Consider the following 20,772-nt stretch of genomic DNA (forward strand, 5'->3'; position numbering starts at 1 on the left):
TCTTCCCTTTTCCTGTTCTTGAAGGATACGTGAAGACAAACTGAAAGAACTCAGAAGAATTCAGGAAGAACGGCTGAAGCTTGCTCTTGAGAGAGCAATTGCAGAACCAAAGAAAAGGGTTTGTAGTCATGCTTTAGAGATGTGGTCTTGGATTGCGCCAGATGATAGCTGAATAGATGCTTGCCTAGCTACTTCGTCAAAGCCTAAACTGGTTATTTGTAGTTAAAACTTTTACTAGAGTCTTATGCTATATCTAACTAATTATGCCTATTCTTGGCTTGTGAATTATGTGTTCTACCCATTTAAGGTCATCCCACAATATAGTTTAGTATTAGTATACCGTGTTTTCCCAAAAATACGACCTGTCCTGAAATTAAAGGCTTGCCACATTTTTTGCGTGGGCAAAAATATAAGCCCACCCTCGAACATAAACCCCCTGGGGCAACCCCCCCCCCTCTGGCCAGGCAGAGCACCACTTACCGACATAGCAGTATCCTGAAGGCACCAAGCCGCAGGAGCCGGGGGGGGAAAGGCACTCACATTGCTTGGCGCCTTCGGGATACCACTAGGTTGGAGAGTAGCGTTCTGCTTGGCCGGAGGGGGGAGTTGCCGGGTGGCTGCTCCCTTGTGAACTGGCTCCCGAAGAGCCAGGAACAGCCTCAGGGGCGAAGCAGCCATGAGGTGACCATGCTCGCGAAAAACCGCCCTGCAAACCCCCTCTCGAGCCGGGCACAGCACCATTCACTGACCTAGAGGGTATCCATAAGGCGCCAAGCCACGTGGCGCTCTGCCCGCTCCCCAGCTCCCACAGCTTGGCACATTAGGGATACCGCCTAGGTCAGTGCATGGAGCTCTGCCCGGCTGGAGAAGGGGGTTGTGCGAGCGCCTATTCCACACCCAGCAGGCATGCCTCTTAGCCTCAACATTTCCGGGCCCAGCTCTCCCTGCAGCAGCCACCGTCGGACTCCGAGCATAACGTCTTCTCCTGTTCCAAACTCCAAAACTCGGCTGCCAAGTCTTCCAGCAGTGGCCGCTCTAGGAGTGTGCTCTATGGTTGTGGACTGGCTGCTGGAACTATCTGTAAGAGTCTTTCGGACAGAGAGTCTTCCAGCAGCCGCTCTGCCTTGCTGGAGAGGGGTTTTTCCGGGCGGTTGCTCATGAGCTTGGTCACCTCATGGCTGCTGTGCCCGAGGCTGTGCCCAGCTCTTCGGGAGCCAGTTCACAAGGGAGCAGCCCCCCGGCAATCCCAAAACAATAAGTCCTCCCCTATAATAAGCCCAAGGCCATATTTTGTAAGTAAAAAGAAAATAAGACCCTGTCGTATTTTCAGGGAAACACCGTAGTATCGTTTATAGTTGAGATTGGAGGAATCGAACAGAATAGTTTGTCTTCATTATATGGTATAGTACAATTTAGTAACATACCAACTAATCAGCAGCAATGTATTCATCTACTCTAAAAAATGAGTATTATGTAGATACACTTTACCTCTTCCTGAAAGTGCCTTTGCAACTGTATTTGCACAAATTAATTTTCATGCCTTTGTAACTACCGTGTTTCCCTGAAAAAAATACAGGGTCTTATTTTCTTTTGACCCCCGAAATAAGTGGGATTATTTTCAGGGAGGTCTTATTTTTGAGGTGCACAAGGCGGTGATCGTGATCATCTCTGAGCTGCTGCTGTGTTGCAATATTTTTGGGGAGGGCTTATATTTTAGGCTCATGTGCTCAAAAGCTCAATTGGGCTTATTATCTGGGGAGGTCTTATTTTGGGGGAAACTGAGTAGTTCAGAAATTGGTACATAATTCAGCTGCCTTATTAACGTCTTGAAGAATTCAAAAATTCCATTATTCATCTCTGGAAAACACTGCACTGAAGATTTATCTATTCCAGGAAAACTACAAGGGGCTAATCATTATTTTAAAAACCCTCTATAGCAGTGATGGCGAACCTTTTTTGGCTCGCGTGCCATTAGTGGGAGAGCGCAGGGGGGCCGTGTGCAGGCGTGCTGCATCCTTAATGCAATGTGCGACCCCCCCAGTGCGCTTGTGCACACTACAGGTGTGACCCCCCATTTTTGCATGCTTTTTTTGCCCTCCCCAGGCTCCAGAGGCTTTATAGGTGCATGGGGAGGGCGAAAAACAGCCTCCCCCGCTCCCCCGGAAGCCCTCTGGAGGCTTCAGGGACCTTCAGGAGGCTTCCCTGAAGCCTCCGAAGCAGTCAAAATGACCCTCCGAGCAAACAGGAAGTCACTTCCGGTTTGCTCGGAGGGTCATTTTAAGCACTCCAAAGGCTTCAGGAACCTTCAAGAGGGTGAACTCAGCTGACAGGGCAGCGCCTTGCGTGCCCTGACAAATGGCTCCATGTGCCACCTGTGGCATAGGTTCACCATCACTGCTCTAGAGGTTACTGAGGTCAAGCCACTTTGGAAAATACTTCTTTTTGCATTTCTTCCTTTCCCGACACAGAATGAATTATCACAGCTGCTAATCTTTGAGTGGCATTCTGAATTCAACAACAGATTTAATGACTGTCTACTTTTTAAAAATTCATTAAAGTCACATTTAAATCAGAGCCTAAATTATTTTTATATTATTGGTTTTAATTCTGATTTCAATTCCAAAGAATTAAGATATTATAAAATAAATAATATAGACCACAATGTCAAAAAGAACTTTTTAATACAGTTTCTTCATCATAAAGTCCGTAACAAAAATGTGCAGACACCTACATAGTTTCTGGAGCAATCCCAGCCACAACATAATTTCAATCAAAGTGGGATATTTAACAACATCTAGCCTTAAGATCCATATTAATGGGGCCAAGTTAATCATGACTGTCTGTTTTTAGTAATGTCACAAAAACAAAAGAATTCATACAAACATTGCCAAAACTCTTTCCTGCAAAGCATTTAAATGTACGTTAAGATTGAAGTGTGCCAAATTTAAAGCATGGTGGAAGATGTCCAGTGATGTGACTTTACTGGGTTCTCAGACCAAAAAGGCTTCACCTCCCCCACAAGAACTAAGCAACTTTGAAATGTATGTGTTTTGTCTGATAGTTCTGTTCTAAGTAGATCCAGCTACAGGCATCCATTTCAAGTGTTTCTACATTTGTATAAAATATAAGTGAATGACTATGTATGGGAACTTTTAACAGGAAAACTAAGGCTGATTTTAAAAGTCCATGCATATGAAGGTTTTATATTTTTTGGCTTTGTTTTAGATGGGAAGAAAATTAGTGTACCGTTCACAGCCTCCAATGACTAAGCACGAAGCAGAACAAACTACAGATGCAACTACAAGAAGTGAAGATGATTACTACTTTACTTAAGAGGTTTTTTTGTAAAGTGTATTTTTGTACTAGTTATAGATTTGCTCCTAGCTTAGTGCAACCGAGTCATATAAAGTAAATGGTGATAGAATACATCTGATCCCATTTGCTTTAAAATATTTGTATTAAGGCTAAATGATCCCAGTTTTTATATTTGTGGTTCATCTTTCATATTGACTGTTTCTTTCAGCCATATGTATTTTTCTGCCTCCCAAAATGTAATGTTACAAAACATGAATTTTTTTCAAAAGCTACAACTGAATATACATATTTTATGCATTAAAAAACACAAGATTTTCCAATATTATTCTCTCATTTCTCCATCTTCTTCTTCTTCTTCTACACCCCTTATATATAGGACATTGTTGCACCTGGCAATAAAAAGATAAGTTATTTTTGCTGCAATTCACGAATTAAAAAAAGAAGACTGTTTTCTATAGCTAGTTTTCATTCAAACAATTTTGATTCTGTATTTGGTGTTGTGTTTAATATTAAAACTGCTTTTTATTGATTTTGTGTCATTATTTTAATGTATTTTTCTATAACTGTCAAATACACTAAACAGTGCTTTATAAAGAATGAAATTGTGAAACATGCAAACTGGCTCGTGCAACAGATCTTTCTGCTATTCTGCTTTCCCAGACCTACGCCTTCCATTTTCATTTGTCATTAAAATCTTGGGGGATGGAGTATGTCAGCGATGGCAAACCTTTTTTGGCTCGCGTGCCACAAGTGGGGGGAGCGCAGGGGGGTCGTGTGCGGGCGTGCCGCACCTATAATGCAACGTGCGACCCCGCCCCACAACGTGCAACACCCCCCCCCCATTTTTACATGCTTTTTTCGCCCTCCCCAGGCTCCAGAGGCTTTATAGGAGCCTGGGGAGGGTGAAAAGAGCCTCCCCCGCCCCCCTGGAGGCCCTCTGGAGGCTTCAGGGACCGTCCGGAGGCTTCCCTGAAGCCTTCGGAACGCTTAAAACCACCCTCCGAGCAAACCGGAAGTGACTTCCGGGTTGCTCGGAGGGTCGTTTTAAGCACTCCGAAGGCATCAGGGAAACCTCCGGACGGTCCCTGAAGCCTTCGGAACGCTTAAAACCACCCTCCGAGCAAACCAGAAGTGACTTCCGGGTTGCTCGGAGGGTCATTTTAAGCGCTCCGAAGGCTTCAGTGAAGCCTCCGGGGGAGGGGGGGAGGCTCCTTTTGCCCTCCCCAGGCTCCTATAAAGCCTCTGGAGCCTGGGGAAGGCGAAAAATACTTTTAAAAAGGTGAACTCAGCTGGCCAGGGCGCGCATGCACGTTGGCCAGCTGACAGGGCAGCACCTCGCGTGCCCTGACAAATGGCTCTGCATGCCACTTGTGGCACGCGTGCCATAGGTTCGCCATCACTGGAGTATGTTGTCGAGGTGCAAAGGAAATTCAGGGGAGAGGAAGAAAGTTTCTTTTGCTTGTTCAAGGAGAATCATGTAACTAAATTGTATTTAGCAACTTACCAGAAGATTTTAAATGAAAACTTTATTATAGCACTAAGATATTTGATTAATGCACTTTTCCCGATATAGGTAGTTGTCAACTGATGTCCACAATTGAGTCCAAAAGTTTCATTTTTAACCAAGACATTTGTTAAGTGAGTTTTGCTCCATTTTACCACCTTTACTACCACAGTTAAGTGAATCCCTGCAGTTGTTAGGTTAGTAACGCAATTCTTAAGTGAATTTGGTTTCCCCATTGACTTTGTTCGTCAGAAGTTGCAAACGGTGATCACATGACCCTGGGACACTACAACCGCCTGACTTTTGTGTATGTGATAAAGGGGATGCTGAAACTAAGTGTGAAAAATTGTTATAACTCACTTTTTTCAGTGCCACTGTAACTTTGAATGATCCCTAAACAAATGGTTGTAAGTCAAGGACTACTTGTACCAAGTACTACACAGGTAGTCCTCAGGTTATGATGGCAATAGGAACTGGAATTTCTGTCACTAACCAATGTGGTTGTAAAGCACACCATTACATGATGGTGTCACTTACAAACAGCATTTCCAACATTCCTGGTTACCACTGTCAATTTCAGGACCGTGTAGGTTATTAAGTGAGGACCTCACCTGATTGCAATGTGGGAAGAGAGAGACATCCCAGAAAAACAGACCAATGGGTGAAAGTTTCAGGTGAAAGCTTTGGGTAGGCAGATGCTACAGAGTGCAGGCAGGTGGGTGCAGGCAAGAATGCGGGTGGGTGAGAAGTGTGCTATGGAATACAGATGAAAAAGCAGCAAGAGTAGGAGTGACAATCTCCTGTTGCAAACAGTGATCTCATGACCATTAGATGCTGCAACCATCAAGTCGGTTGTCAAGTTTCCAAATTGTAATTACGTGACTGTGCGGATGCTATGAGGCCTCTGTTTCACAGATCAACCTTAAGTCCCCCTCATTCAGCTACGTTGTAACTGAACAATTGCTGAATCAGTGGTCATAACCTGACCTGTAATTGATAAAGGTTATTTGTTAGATGTACAAAATGTATCCAAGAGTTTAAGGCATATCACATGGTGGGCTCCTCTCATTTGATTTTCACAATGATTTGGCAAGATAGATGCAATGTACATCTGGCAAGGCAGCAATTGACCCAATACTTTCTAATAAATTTCCTGGTGTGAATTTTAACTTGTCTCTCTCTGTCTTCATCCAGCACATCAATCACTTTTCCACAATACTTAATTTTAAGCCACTCAGTTACATGCAGACGTTACCTTATCAGAACTTCACCAAGATGTCCCGACAATGCACCATCAATATATTCTTCGGTATTGGCAAGCTTTACAAAAAGAAATGAGTATTACTGGATAGGAGAGTTACATGTATTCCTTAGAGAATATTTTCTACAATCCATACTTAAAATTTAATAGAAGTTCCAACATTTAATAATCTAAATTGGTGCTTCTCAAAGTATGAACCAATTTCTGAGAACTTATAAAGAGTCCATCATATGCATGGTATATATATATATATATGTTTTTAAAAAGAAACCATTACACAGCTCCTTAACTGACACATATGGTGATCAAGAGATACTTCAGTGGTATCAGGGGGCAGGGAGAGGGGAAAAATAGGCTGCCTTAGTAGATGAAGTGGAAGGAAGCATATCAGTCGATTTCAGAACTCCTCCTGATCAGTGCTGACATTTCTCCCCTTCCCTATATATGATATATGTTATCTATTCTTGCTGCTGGGAAACTCCTAGCATCAGGCCTGGCTATGATCCACATAAACTTCTCATACTCTCATATAACAACAGCAGTGCTATTGTATAGGTGCTTCCAGACTTACCTAGCTAATTGATGAAGCTCCTGCCTTCTGCCAACTCCCTTTTATACTTCCCTTTTCCCATAAATTTTGACCCCCGCCAGCTTTAATAATGAGGTCTGTGCCAAAAGGCTTGTCTCTGTCCCCTTTCCTCACTAGAAAGGTCATAACGCAGAGGTTCCCAACAGAAATAGAGGAAGTAGTTCTGGTCCATGCTAGCAGTCCCACTCAGCCAATACCATCCCCAAATGCAAAGGTCTCTTCCTTGGTATCCATCACTGAACACATCTTCAAGTGGGGTGTCAGTGCAGAACAGGGAGAGTGCACTGGATTCTCTAAGCCAACACAAAAAACTCTTTCAGCCAAAAAAGAAAATAATTTAGTTTTCTAATTTTTTAAACTTTCTTTAACCTTTCCTGATCAAGTGTGTATATATATAGAGAGATTTAAATGGTCACTGGTCTAAGACTCTAATAATAAATTGTTGAGAGATTTAATTCATATGATTTAATTCACAGCTTTTTTTCATTTTTATCTATTTCAGTCAATAGATAGATAAAGGTAAAGGTTTCCCGTGTCCAATCAGGTTTACGGGGTGATGCTTATTTCCATTCTTAGCCAAGGGAGCCAGCATTGTCCGAAGAGCATGGTCATGTGACTAGTATGACTGATAGATATACAATAGATATACAAAGTAGAATTACTATCATATAAGGAATGCAAACGTTTTTTGTTACGAAGGTCTTCAAAGAAAAGGTAATCATTGTCCTGAATTTAATATGCACATAATGAAAATGTGAATTCATTATTTAAGAAAACTTTGCTGTATCACCTAACAATATTTGTGTACATACAATTCTATGTAGGCTGGTGAGCACCAGGAAGAAAGACTATCACAGCAGCATGTTTATTTTCCGCTCTGGCCATGGAAGAAGAGTCCCCTTGTCTATCATGTAAATACAATAGACTGGTGACCTTGGAACAGATAAGTCTGTTCTTCCCTTAGCAGCCAGCTTAGTAGGAACTGGGTTAGATAACTGAAGTTTTAGTAAAGTAAGAATCCAATTTATATTTCAATGCTACCAACAAAGGAGACCTCCCCTCTTCCAAATCATAATTCATCATGAGTTTATAAGGAAGTTTGTGGATGTTATAATAAAAATACTTTGTTTACTTTGTTAGCAATAAGACTGTACAGTGTGAACACTGTAAAAATATAAACAAAGCATAAATTCTTTATTGAACCCTGTTCAATAAAATATAGAAATTAACCTGATTGCTCAACTTAGTAATTGGTCTTTGCATTTTTTAATGCATTTATATAATTCAATGCTATATTTGTGTTGCATTAGGCCTCAATTTATTTGCTCAAAACTAATCCCTTACTGTGCTTAGGTACAGCACAGAAGTAGCATCCTCTCTCTATATTTTCACCAGTTGGATAACATGAATATTTTCTTGACTTACCTGCATATTCATGTAGCCATCAACCGATACAAGATAGCCCTTGTATTCCATCCCCCACTTCAATTTCACCATTACTGGCTTCCCAGTTAGCCCATTTAGAAATGGCTTTGGATTGAGAGGCAAACTCTGCATAGACAATAAAATAAAAACACTCATCCAGATACACACAGTTAGACCAAACTCTTATCCTGACTAGAGTTTGATTGCTGACATTTATCAATTACAAGTTTAGGAAAAAGATTATAGCATTTCAAAAAACTGTTGACAAAATAAACCTTTAATTCTATAAATCCCATATAAGCAACCTATATTCTTATGATACCATAACTTAACCTATTGGTCTCATTATTTGGGACATTTTTCAGAGATGTGCTTAGGATTATGGAAATTACAGCGCAACCATTCTGAAAGCAGCCAAATCTGTGATGGGTATTTAAAAAATATCTACCAGTAATTCTCTTTTAAAGTTGTTAAAAATCATGAGCATAATTACATGTTGCATTACCTTAGTAAAACCTGGAGTCAACTTTCCAAAGATGTGTTGTTTTCTCTTCCTTCATACTTCAGCACAATAGTACCATCCAGACCATGAATACTATTAACTGGTCTTATTTTACTGGCTTTTAAACTTTAACTAAACAAGCCCCAAACACCATGACAAGAACCATACCCAGTATTCAAGCCATATGGTTGTCAGAAGGCATCCTAATACGAATGCTAGGAATCTTAGTTTTAATCACCCAGGAGGGATATGCTGTGGGTCCCATCTCCAAAGGAGTTCCATGTGATGGGACCCAGGCAACATGCCTTTTCTGCTGTGGCCTTGGGAACAGCATGCCATCGCCCTCTCCCCAAATAAGGTTAGTCCAGGCGTAATTTCTCCATCAACCTCAAGGATTTCACACAAGGTTGTTGTATGGTTCCAGCGATTGATGTTCTCCCAAAATCTTTATTCTAATTATGTCCGATTGCTTTGAGATTGTTATTGTTTGTGCAGAATTATGCCCAGAATTATGTTTTCATGAGGTGGGTGGCTATGTAAATACGCTAAATAAATAAATAAATAAAATGTAGGTGTGCATGTTCCCGCATGGCGTAAATAAAAGTTGCAAGCAATGTCCATAGAGATCCCATTCTCTCCCCCCCCATCCCCACCAGATACACAGACACACACACCCCATACAGAAAACTAGGAATCGGCAAAGACCAGGATAGCCCATTCTACCTCGGTCCTGTGCACAATAGTCTTTCCCAGCCTGGTGGGTCCATTCAGCTAGAAGTGATAAGAACTCTACCCCAAACGCCTCTCTTGGGATAAACGCCTATTAGCCTGCGAAGTCAGGGCAAGGGGGGGGGGGGTTTCTAACCCGTAGCAACCTGCCAATACTGCAGCCAAGAGCCGCTTTCGAAACCGCGCTCCCAGATGCATCACCCGGGACCCGGGACCTTCCGATCGCGCTATCTGCCCTCTTTTACTCACCATAGCAACCCGGCCAGGCGAGGGGCGGCTGCGGCTGTAAAAATTATTCGGGGGCAACACGTGCGCCCGCCAAACTTACAAAAGAAAAGGCCAGGAAATGACGTTACACGCCGTCTCTTTCCTCGAGCAAAGCTTTCCTGTTGACCTTTCACCTGAACGGAATAATACTCCCCGTCCTGTTGATAGACTTACACATTTTCCTATCTCTATGATCCAGGCGAAGGCGGAAGCAAAGGCACTTTTCGATAGGCGGCTTTTCAGAGACAAGGCGGATGGGCGGGGCTAGAGAAGCTGAGTTTGATTGGGGCTGTGGTGACAGTAAAGAGCGGCGGGCTGGTTGTGCGCGCGCAGTGCCTCATAGGCGATGCACTTCATAATGGAATTCAATTGTTCGGGTTCGCACAGCGGACTGAACTATATTAGCATATACGAACCTCATTGGGCTTAGCGTATCAACACATCCGCAGTGCGGGTTCCTTTAATGAGTGCCGTTGGCTGTTCTTTGTTGCGGGCTACAGTGAGGGTCCTCCAGTCTTTTGTCATCCATTGCAAAAAAATGGGCGATGCCCATTAGTGAAAGTAAAAAAAGTCTATTCTATTTTAGGCTGAAGCCAAGTGCAGTTGGCAGCTACAATGGTGCATAATTTTCTCACTGAACGTTTTGGAATATTTTTGTTCAAACTCCTAGCTTTCCTCCATAGACTCAGTTGCAGGAAATTTATTTATTTAGTTTGTCAAACATGTACGAAATAACAAGTATATGTATAAACATGGACAAGAACACAGGAAAGGGGTACGAATAAATGGGGACAGTAGGCCAGGCACAGTAGACACGCTGGTGTGCTTATACATGCCCTCTTACAAACCTCTTACGAATGGGGTGAAGTCCACGGTAGACAGTTTAAGATTAAAGTTATGGGGATTATTACTTGGAAATGTAATTGCTCTAATGCCAACCACTGTGCACCTGTTTATAAGACCCGTCCGTTCAGAAGTATTGACTAATTATTAACGGTGTAGTAGTAGTGGGCATGTTTGCTTTGTAATTTTCCACGCATCCTGGTCACCATGGCAGAAAGATCTTTTTCACTGGGTTGTAGAAGACACGTCCATCCAACACCACCTCAATGCAACCTTCTGAGGGAACTGGAACAGGTTTACATATTCCGGCATAAAAGTGTTGTTTTCCCTGTCCCATCACAATTTACCACATTGCTGGGATATTTTGTCATCACAACCTAACACTTTTTATCATGTTTGGTGGACATGAAATAAAGCCAACCATTTTTAAAATAGAGATATATTTACTATTTCAGAAGATTTTAAAAAGACATGAAACCAGAGCTTTTCTTGGGGGACAAATGGATCGACAGTTTGAAAAAATATAAACGTTTTTATACAGTATATAAGTTCAAAAGTGAAAAGGTTCAACATCATCCACAATAGTTCTGATTGTATTAAAATAGCTATAGCAAAATACACTTTATATTACTGTACCAACTAAAGATTTGGAGAGATGTAGGTCAGTGATAGAATTCATTTTTTTTCCTCAAAACTAAGACTGTAGTTTGCCATGCTTGATTTTAAAGCACAGCAAATTTGACCTCACTGGTGAAAATGAATAGTCCCACATTTAAAAAAAGAAAAGTACAAAATTGATGTATTGGACTCTGACTATAGATAATATATTAGTATGCATTAAGTGGGATAATTTGAAAAGAGAGGCTCTCAGAAATGTCTGAGATATAAAATACACAAGGAAGGAGGTATTTTGCTATGTGGTAAATGTGAAGAGAGAATGGAAGTCTGGCATACTACATGTTCCAATGCAAACTTGTTGCATGGCTGACAACTGTGTCATCCTAGGCAAGTTTGCACAATTTGTAATCCCTCTAAGTCAAATGTGGAATACCAACAAAATTTTATTTGTATCCTTTTTGACCCAGGACCTGCAAAAAAAGGTATTTATCCAGAAATGTAGAATGCAATCCAAAATGTTGTAACTAAATATGTATCTGTAGTTATATAACAGCTTTTACCCATGGGCTGTCAGACTCCTAAACACAATATAGCACCACAAACAGATTAATATGACAATTTTTACTGATGCCAGTATAATATGTATATACCATGATATATGTAAGATCATACACCTGAGTAATATACATGTTGCACAGAATATGACATATATATGGAAACATATGATTAGTTTTTTCCCTAACTACTTGTATACGGATTATTCTTTATATTATTCATGTGCCTTGTAATCTTGTATGGACTGCACCAGTAGAGGCTAAATCAATTTCGTTGTATACATGATGTACAATGGCAATAAAGGCTTTTAAATATGCAGCCTTGCAGGAAGGGGGTGATCACGTGTTCTACAGGATTGACTGCAGAGCAGTAGAATAATAACAGATTTACAGCCCCTTCCCTGCTTCAGACGACTGAAAAGAGGGAATCTTGGGCTTGTCTAAACAAAAGTATAATATGACAGAAAGGACGAAGGCAGCTGACAGGAATCTGTAAAGTACAGTGTGGTTCCTTTAGTCTAAAACCTTCTGTCTTTGTTTCTATGGAGGCAAGGGTAATAGAGGTGGAAAGGGCTCCTTTGATGGGTAGATTCCCAGGACCTCCCTTCTTAAATGCCAGGTGGATTGCTCTCTTCTTTGAATCTATAATGCACATTCCAAGTGACCCATTTATAAATGTGTCAATCAGGATAACTTTGTAGGCTTAGCCAAATGTAGCCACTTTCACATGGAAATAATGCTAACACCATAATGTGCTATTTGTGCTCAGATGGATTACACAAGCAAGGCCTCTGCCTGGCCTGATATAATTATATCAAAAGGACATTCCTCTTCCTTCAAAGCTTAAAAATCCATCAAAGAAACTTAATTCTAATGATACTGCAAGCAGTTTGGGCGAAGCTGTCAGTTTCCTTGCAGTAAGTACTGTGGACTTTAATTTGCTTGTTACACTAAAGCGTCCACAGCCACTATGTCAAAAGATGAAAACAAAGCAAAGCAAAACAAAAAACAGGGTCTCATAAGCTTCAAACTTTTATTGTTTCAAATGCCAGTTTCTTTTCCTTTTTAAGGAAAAAAAGCAATGCTTCATAACTACATCATGGTCCTGCTGAAATCAATACTGTATAAAGACCATTATGGGCTTCTGAGTATTTGAATAATCTTTCCAATGGGCTTCTGGACAGAAAAAAAATATTCTGAGGGTCATTTAAAACTGAGTTGGTAGTTTCAAACAGAAAATGCATATATTTTCTACATTTCTTTTTTGTATATTATATTTAGGCTAAAACTGGCATGCAAATACATACCCACACATACATAAATATATAATAAAATTACACACGCAGAGAGAGAGAGAGAGAGAGAAGGAGAAGGAGAAGGAGAAGGAGAAGAAGAAGAAGAAGAAGAAGAAGAAGAAGAAGAAGAAGAAGAAGAAGAAGAAGAAGAAGAAGAATTGAACAGGTGCTAACAAAAGGATATATTACCCATCTGTCTCAAAAGAAACAATTGAAGTATTAGTACTATATGCCACTTCTCACTTTAACCTTTTCAGGCATTTTTCATCATTTTGACACTCATTATTAAAATATACAACACTACTAATTCTCAGGGGGTTAGTCAGAGTATAAGTAAAAATTCCTTTGCCAATCTTCAAGTTTCAGTAGTGATTCTAATGCAAGATATATGATTTTTTTTCATATAATTGTCACCAGCTCAAGTATGTCATCCTTGCAGCTAATTTCTTTAAAGGCTTAGTAAAAAATGGAACTCAAATTGGAATGTCACAGTGTTCAATCCTTGTTGTTAAAAGCAATAAATCAATAAATAAATCACAAATTGATGATAAATCCAAAGATCTGTGTATCTTTCATTATTTTTCTCATTTTTGAAAGCTCTATATGAGCAATGCTTTAACAAGAATGTTTATGGAATTTTTACACATATTTTAAACATTTTCATACAATTCAAATAAGCAAGAAAAAGTAGATCATTACTCTTCTTTGGGTCTTCTTTTATTGTAATATTTTCCTCAGACACTATGTACTCATGTTGTCTGTCTAGGTAGATACAATTATACATATAATAGATACAGATATAATGGTTATCACTATATCTATATAGAGCAGTGGTGGGTTCTAAATTTTTTTACTACTGGTGGCCATGGCTAGTGATGGGGGGCATGTGACTGAGTGGCCGTGGCCACTTTATGTCACTCACACATACTCAGTTCCAATGAAGGGAAGGAGGGGAAGAGAGGGAAAAGACTCCTAAAAATAGACCGCTGGAGGATTTAGGGCGTGGAAAAACCATAAGTTTCCTAGAAGGAATCGAGGCATTCAACTTTGCAGCCCAGAGGCCACACCTATGTTTATAAATCCAGCGGGTGCGGGGGAGAGAACGACGGGAAGGAAAGGGTGAGAGATAGGAAAAATGCAGGCGGAGGCACTGGACAGTGCAAGCAGGGGGGGATGGAGGGAAGAAAGTTTACTCGATCCTGGCTCAGGACAAGAGGGAAGGAGGAACTGGCTGCAACCCCCCAAAACTCCCCAAGGCATGGCGGGGCCTGTGTGAAATCGCAGAGCTCAGATTGCATGTGTGCGCTTGTGCCCTTCAGTCATGCATGGCACCCCCACCCCACACCAGGTTCCCCTTTTTGCGTTCCATTTTTGCACCTTCGGGTGGAGCAGAGGAGCCGCTCGGCTTCATCAAATTCCTACAATGGGTAAGTTGAGCGGTGGCAACAAGAGGCGCTCAGCCAAGCAGGGCCTGGGTGGGCTGTGGAGCAAAGAGCCAGGATGCTACACAGGGCGCGCTTCTCTCTACCCAAAGGCACAAATTGACTATGCTAACGTGAATGCTTACCTGTGTGTAGGCAGGAGGAGGCAGTTCTGTGGATGCACGTGGCGAAGGTGAGGCAGGGTGAGCAGTTCGGGGGCATGGCCAACCAGCCATCACTACCAGTTTGGCGACCCACACCCAATTCGCCCGAACCAGTCTGAACCAGGAGCAACCCACCTCTGATATAGAGATATATACGCGGTGGCTCAGTGGCTAAGACGCTGAGCTTGTTGATCAGAAAGATTGGCAGTTCAGTGGTTTGAAACCCTAGCGCCGCATAACGGAGTGAGCTCCCATTACTTGTCTCAGCTTCTGCCAACCTAGAAGTTTGAAAGCATGTAAAAATTCAAGTAGAAAAATAGGACCCACCTTTGGTGGGAAAGTAAAAGTGTTCTGTGTGCCTTTGGCATTTAGTCATGTTAGCCACATGATCACAGAGACATCTTCAGACACCGCTGGCTCTTTAGATTTGAAATGGAGATGAGCACCACCCCTAGAGTCTTTTTCTAAAATGGACCACTGCACAGTATTACAGCTAGCTTATCAGGTATTTTCAGCTCTACTTCATATTTCTTTCAGATGTTTGCAAACCTTGCCTTCCTTTATTTGTTCCAGAAAATTCAGAAAGTTGATTAATTAGAAATTTTTGTCATCTAATTAATTGTCATGCAATAAATTCATTTGAAATATGTACTATAGAACAGCTACGGTACATATTGAAGTATCTCTGAAGTATCACAAAAGGTACTGCATCACATTTCTTCCCATGAATACAATATGTTTGATAATAATTTTATTAAACATATCTGGATCTGTCTTTTCAGTCAACATAATTAAGTAGACTTGTCCCCCAATTTCTTTCTTAGGCCAACATTAATCTGATTAACTCAGACTAGATAATTATAATTTTATTTTTACAATGTATTATAGAACTTACTTTAAGAGTGAAAAGCCAACATAGGGTGATCTATAATTATTATCCTGACTGATGTATGAGTATGGGCTAACCAAGCAAGCTAAATTTAGTCTCAAATATATGAACTGAATATAATTACTGCACATTCCTGAGCAGCTAAAATTGACTCTTGAATTCATACCTTAAAGCACAAAGAAACACATACTAAAATTGCTTTGAAATGCTTTGGCAGACACTGATGTCTACGTTGTGCTTAATTGTTTTATATTCATTTGAGATAATTTTCCTCAAACAGTGTTACAATTGACTGTGGTGAAAAAGGGCAAAACATGACTAGAAAACTGAAGTGAAGAGGCAGAGATAGTGAGTCGGAAAAAATCAATTTTCAGTTCAGTGGAATAGAAAAGGATATCTAAGCAAAGCAAGGATGATGTAATACCAAATGTATGCAAAACAAAACAAGAGCTTGAGAGAAAGACCCAATATGTATTATAAGGAAATTAGAAAGGGTAAAAAAAATAGCTGAAATGAAGAAAACAAAATACATTACAATCTATGTAAGCATAAAGTAATTATAAAAGTAAAGTAAAACAACTATTCTGGTGTTATCTTTGGGGACCATTTTCTTGTTTCAGAATACCACAGAAAAGGGGAGATAAAATATAGAGGATCATAATCCATGGAAGGCTAACTGAATTAGCTTTATAGTGTGCACTTGTTTTTTTCTGACCTGGTGCCATTCAGATCTGCAGGGATTAAAACTTCCTGAACATCATAGTCAGTTTTGCCAGGAAACTGTGGTTCTGCAGCTGAATCAATAAAATGGAATTGGAAGAAAAATCCATTCATTATGAATCATGGGATGAGGACAGATGCTTAATTTTAAAAAATTTGGAAAGTGATCTACCTCATCACATATAAATTCAATCCACTTTTACTAGTGTTATATTGTTTTGCATATCTTCAAAAATGAAGTCAGTTAGGAGTGAGTGTGATATTAAAAATACATTCTACAGTGTACTGCAAGAAACAATACTTCTACAACAGAAATGGACAAAACTTTTGTGGCCTGGGATAATCCAATTGTCCATCATAAAAGATTTAATAAACAGAATTGAATGGGGTTTTTGTTTTCTCTCTTTTATTTTATGTTAAATCAAACGACCGGAAACCACAGTGCAATTTTGAGCAGTTGTTTTTGGACAGGGTTTTTTAGGCTGTAAGTGACTTACCCTCTCTTTAAGATTTGTAGTAAGTGAAGCCGTTTAGGAAACTCTGGGCTGGCTGTGCAGCATTTACAGTTTTTTCACCTAACGAAGTGGAATATACCAAGTAGAATACTTTTCTTTTATCTTCTGAGTATTAAAACTTCAAGTACGGAGAAAATATAAAATGACAGAAAGCCAAGTAACTGTCTCTAAAACCTCCATAAATCACAGCTCTTGTATGCACACCTATACTTAAAGGAATCTACTGCAAGATGCAAGAGCAGATTCCCCCCTCCAGGGTAACTCTTCTAGTTTGTCTGTATTTTGTATTGTATCCTACCTTTTACCTTGCTAAGGAAACTGGCAAGGAACCAAGTGGCTTGCAGCCATAAGTGAAAGCAAAGGAATTCTTAGCATTTTTTCATTTAAAGGTTATATGCCAATAGAAATTCTTTCTTCTGAAGTACTATTTAAAATTACCAAGCAGCTATTTTAGTCAGCAAACTTGCATGCATTGGCCAGGTAATGAGTAACAAAACCTGTCTACTAGGCGCAATAATAGTAATATATTGCTTTTACTTTTTCAATTGAAAATAACATCACTGCAAACTAACATATTCTTATATTTTCCCAAATGTTCCTTTTTGAGTATGAAAATGCAAAGAGACAACAGGTTGGGAAAAGCTGATCTATCTGACTCTGTAAACCGCTTAGAGAGGGATGTAAAGCATTGTAAAGCAGTATATAAGTCCTAAGTGCTATTGCTATCTCATTTGTCACAAGCAACAGCAAATAGTAGTAATTCTCAAATGGAAAAAAAGATAATGTAACAAGCATGACATCCATAATATGTTTCTTTGATCAATATGTGTTATTTCTCTACTGCCTTTCCCTGGAGGGCTGATTTAAATGTGCCTGATTTAGGCACATTTCCGAAAAGTAAATTCCAGTTATTTCAACAGTTCCAATGCAAACTAACTGCAATTTGCTGAACAAAGAAGGAGAGGGAGGGAGGCAGAGATCTCATTCTCAAAAACAGAATGAGTTTCACATTATTTTATTTGTAACTTATTTTTGTTTAGAAAGTTTCCAAGTTATCATGAAGTATTATAATGAAAATATTGTCTTAATACTAATTTCAAATTATATAATTTATAATTCATTATAGAACTTTTCCACCTTTTCCAAAATGAGGATTTGAGAAGAATTCCTTATAGCTCTAAAATACATAAACTGTCCATTGTTGAGGCTTTCTTTACATTTACTTATCAAATTTAGTGGAGAGCTTTAGCAGAAATGATTATATATTCATAATTCACTATACCATTTTCAGTGGTTAAGAGATCAGTGGAAAGATATCATTGAGTTCAATTTGTAAGTTACTAATAATATGCAGAAGGTGACTGATATGAACAGTAGTTAACTATTCTATACAAAGTGATTTAATGACCCATATAAACTAAATTCAGAAATTAACTTCTAATATGACATTTTATTTTATTTTAAAAATATTATCTGAATTTGGACCAGTTCATTCTTGTAGCTGACACTAGATGTCACCATCATTATTCAATTATGAACAATTATTTTCCTTTTAATTAGGATTTTTCCACATAATTTATGTTGGATCCCACTATTTCTTGTTCTTTAATCTATTTTTTTTCACATCTCTCCTGTGATTGAGATTTAATACTTCTTCTACATTATTTTGGATAAATTTTAACTGAACAAGTTCAGCTAAGTAAATGTTCCAATTTCACTGATGGAATTCATAAAGTTTTAGTGGAAGAATTTTAAAATTGATAAATACAATGATTTTTGTGCTTTTCAGTACATGAGTATCATGAACCACATATATATTAGTCTTGTCATTTAACTGAATTCAGAAAATGTTGCGAACCCTTTATAATTGTATAATATTTTATACATTGTGTATATTGAGGGATACATTGGGGTATTGCCAGTAAAGGGAAACTTTGAAGATTCAATTTTGGTATGATGCTTTATTTTTCTCTTCATAAAGTAATAAATGAAAGAGACATGGAGACTGTGGTGAATTCTTCCTTAAGGTACAGGATAGTCTTACAATCTCTTAAAGAGACAGTAGTACTTGTTCTTCTCAAGAAGTCATTGCTAGATGAAAAATTGTCCAGAGTGACAATTTTCATCCAGTCTTCAAGTGTGCATGATGAACCCAGAGAATGCTTGGAGGGAGAAGATTATCTGGATTCCTTTCAGATAAGATTCAAACCTGGGTACAGAGATAAACGCATTGACTGTAAATGATTGTTGGCGGGAGCAGAATAGGTGTGGGGCATCCATCTTTAGTCTTCTTGGCCTCTCAACTGTCATTAATAGCATCAATCATAGTATGGTTCTGGAGCAGTTTTATAATTTGGGAGTAGCAGTATTGTGTTATGCTGATACTCTTCTTTCTCTGTGATTATAATCAGTCTTGGTGGGGGGAATAGGTCCACCATACAGCCCCACTCATAAAGTGGTTTGTGTTGTTCTATAGGGCTTGGTACTATTTTTACTCCTATTCTATATTAAGGTGCTAGAGTGAAGTCATTCGCTTCAGTATAGTGAATGCTTCACAGGATGAAATATCATTAGTTTGCTGATATTACCAGGTAAATATTATCCCCACAGCCCAAGTGAGATTGTGGAGGTTCTGCTTCAGTGTCTGGAAGCTGTGGGGGTTTGGATGGAGAACAACAGACTTCAACTCAACCCTAGTAATACTGAATAATTTTTGAGTATAAGGGCCTCCATGGTTTCAGGCACTCTCCATCTTTAGTTCTGGATGGAATTGCAGTATCCCAAACAGAATAAATGTGAAATTTGGAAGTCCTCCCGAACTTAAGTCTCTTGTTTTGAGGTGGCAGTCATGGACAACCTTTCCAGACATTTATGTGCACCAATTGTGCCCATTCCTGGACCAGAAGACTATTCTGATAGTCATGCTTTTTTTATTTACCTCCCAAATGTACAATTGCAATTTGCTTTACATGGGGCTGCCCTTGAAGCTGATACTGGCAGAATGTGTCATCAGGCAGGATCCAGGAAGATAGCCTTTCCTGTTATGGTACCTAACTTTGGAACATTAATTCCCCCTCCCCCTCCCCAGATTAGATTGAGCCAAATATGGTAGTATTGCGTAAGATTTAAAGATGTGGTTATATATATATATTGTTAGCCATACAGTCATGGAATTGAGGTGGGTGGATAAATTGATAGCAAACCAGTGGTCATATGAAGTCTTAATGACCATGTCGCTCAGTGATAGAGTTGCCAGTCCCAACTGTGGTCATTAAACAAGGATTGTACATACATGCATAAATTTCAGTGGAACTTCACTGGAAAAAAATGGGAAGAAAATTGACACCTCCCCCAAATTGACCAAACCAAACCAAACCAAACCAAACACATGACACAAATTCAGATGGCTAAAAGAATCTGACTAACTGCACCCCATGCAAAGGCATCCTGTTAAATTATAACAAGAATGCTACATACTTATACAGACACCAATATATTAAATAGTGAACTTTGGTCAGACTTGTAGTTAAAAAATAAACCCCACTGTCCACTTTTAATTGTTATAATAAAATGTTTAATAATTTAAATCACCCTACTAGAAAAATAAAGTTATACATTTGTTTCATTAAAAAAATATTTCCTAAACACTTCAGAGCACCAACTGTTGTCCCCTTGGCAATCAGTAAAACATTTTATCTACCGCCAAATCAGAAACTTTTCGATATCTAGACCAGGCCACACTTTCTGCTTGCCCAGTTGCCAGAATGGGCTAGCCATCATTTCTTGAAAGCAGGACTAGACATCATTATCTTCCACCCATTTCCAGGCCACAGTACATGCACTCCTGCCTATATTTTGAACGTTGTTGTACTTCAGCTATACTATTTCCCAAGCTGAGCTTTCTTAAGGCCTTCTGTGTCAAGATTCATTCTAGTCTAGGAACATCCTCAATTTCAACTGGCTACAGTATCTGACATGCCCAAACTCCCAACAGCTGATCCTTGAATGTCTATTTCTTTCCCGGTTGCTAAACTGCTATGTTCTCAACTGGTCAGCAGCTTACTTTATTTTTATGTATTCCGGTTAAACCAATGATGACCCATAAGGACCATGGAGGGCAGCAAATCTTCAGGTTACCATATTTTCTCCACCTCTTCCCCC

At 39.5% G+C, this 20,772-nt stretch overlaps 2 protein-coding genes across 3 annotated transcripts in view; one reads left to right on the top strand and one right to left on the bottom strand.

Moving 5' to 3' along the window:
• Positions 1–214, top strand: part of CCDC38 (coiled-coil domain containing 38) — a 29,098-nt gene extending 28,884 nt beyond the window's left edge. For both annotated transcript variants that reach the window (XM_081958573.1, XM_081958574.1), the window contains exon 15: positions 25–214. In XM_081958573.1, coding sequence (XP_081814699.1) covers positions 25–172 — 148 coding nt within the window. In that variant the 3' untranslated portion in view covers positions 173–214. The remainder of the gene's footprint in view (positions 1–24) is intronic.
• Positions 215–2,664: 2,450 nt separating this feature from the next.
• On the bottom strand, positions 2,665–9,767 carry SNRPF (small nuclear ribonucleoprotein polypeptide F). The gene is made up of 4 exons (XM_081958575.1): positions 9,575–9,767; positions 8,095–8,220; positions 6,075–6,139; positions 2,665–3,704 (listed from the first exon to the last, which is right to left on the bottom strand). The coding sequence occupies exons 1-4, from the start codon at positions 9,575–9,577 to the stop codon at positions 3,638–3,640; spliced, it is 261 nt and encodes an 86-aa protein (XP_081814701.1). The 5' UTR covers positions 9,578–9,767; the 3' UTR covers positions 2,665–3,637.
• Between the last annotated feature and the right edge of the window lie 11,005 nt (positions 9,768–20,772).

Source organism: Natrix helvetica (assembly GCF_964273705.1).
Source record: "Natrix helvetica genome assembly, chromosome: 6".
Lineage (NCBI taxonomy): Eukaryota > Metazoa > Chordata > Lepidosauria > Squamata > Natricidae > Natrix > Natrix helvetica.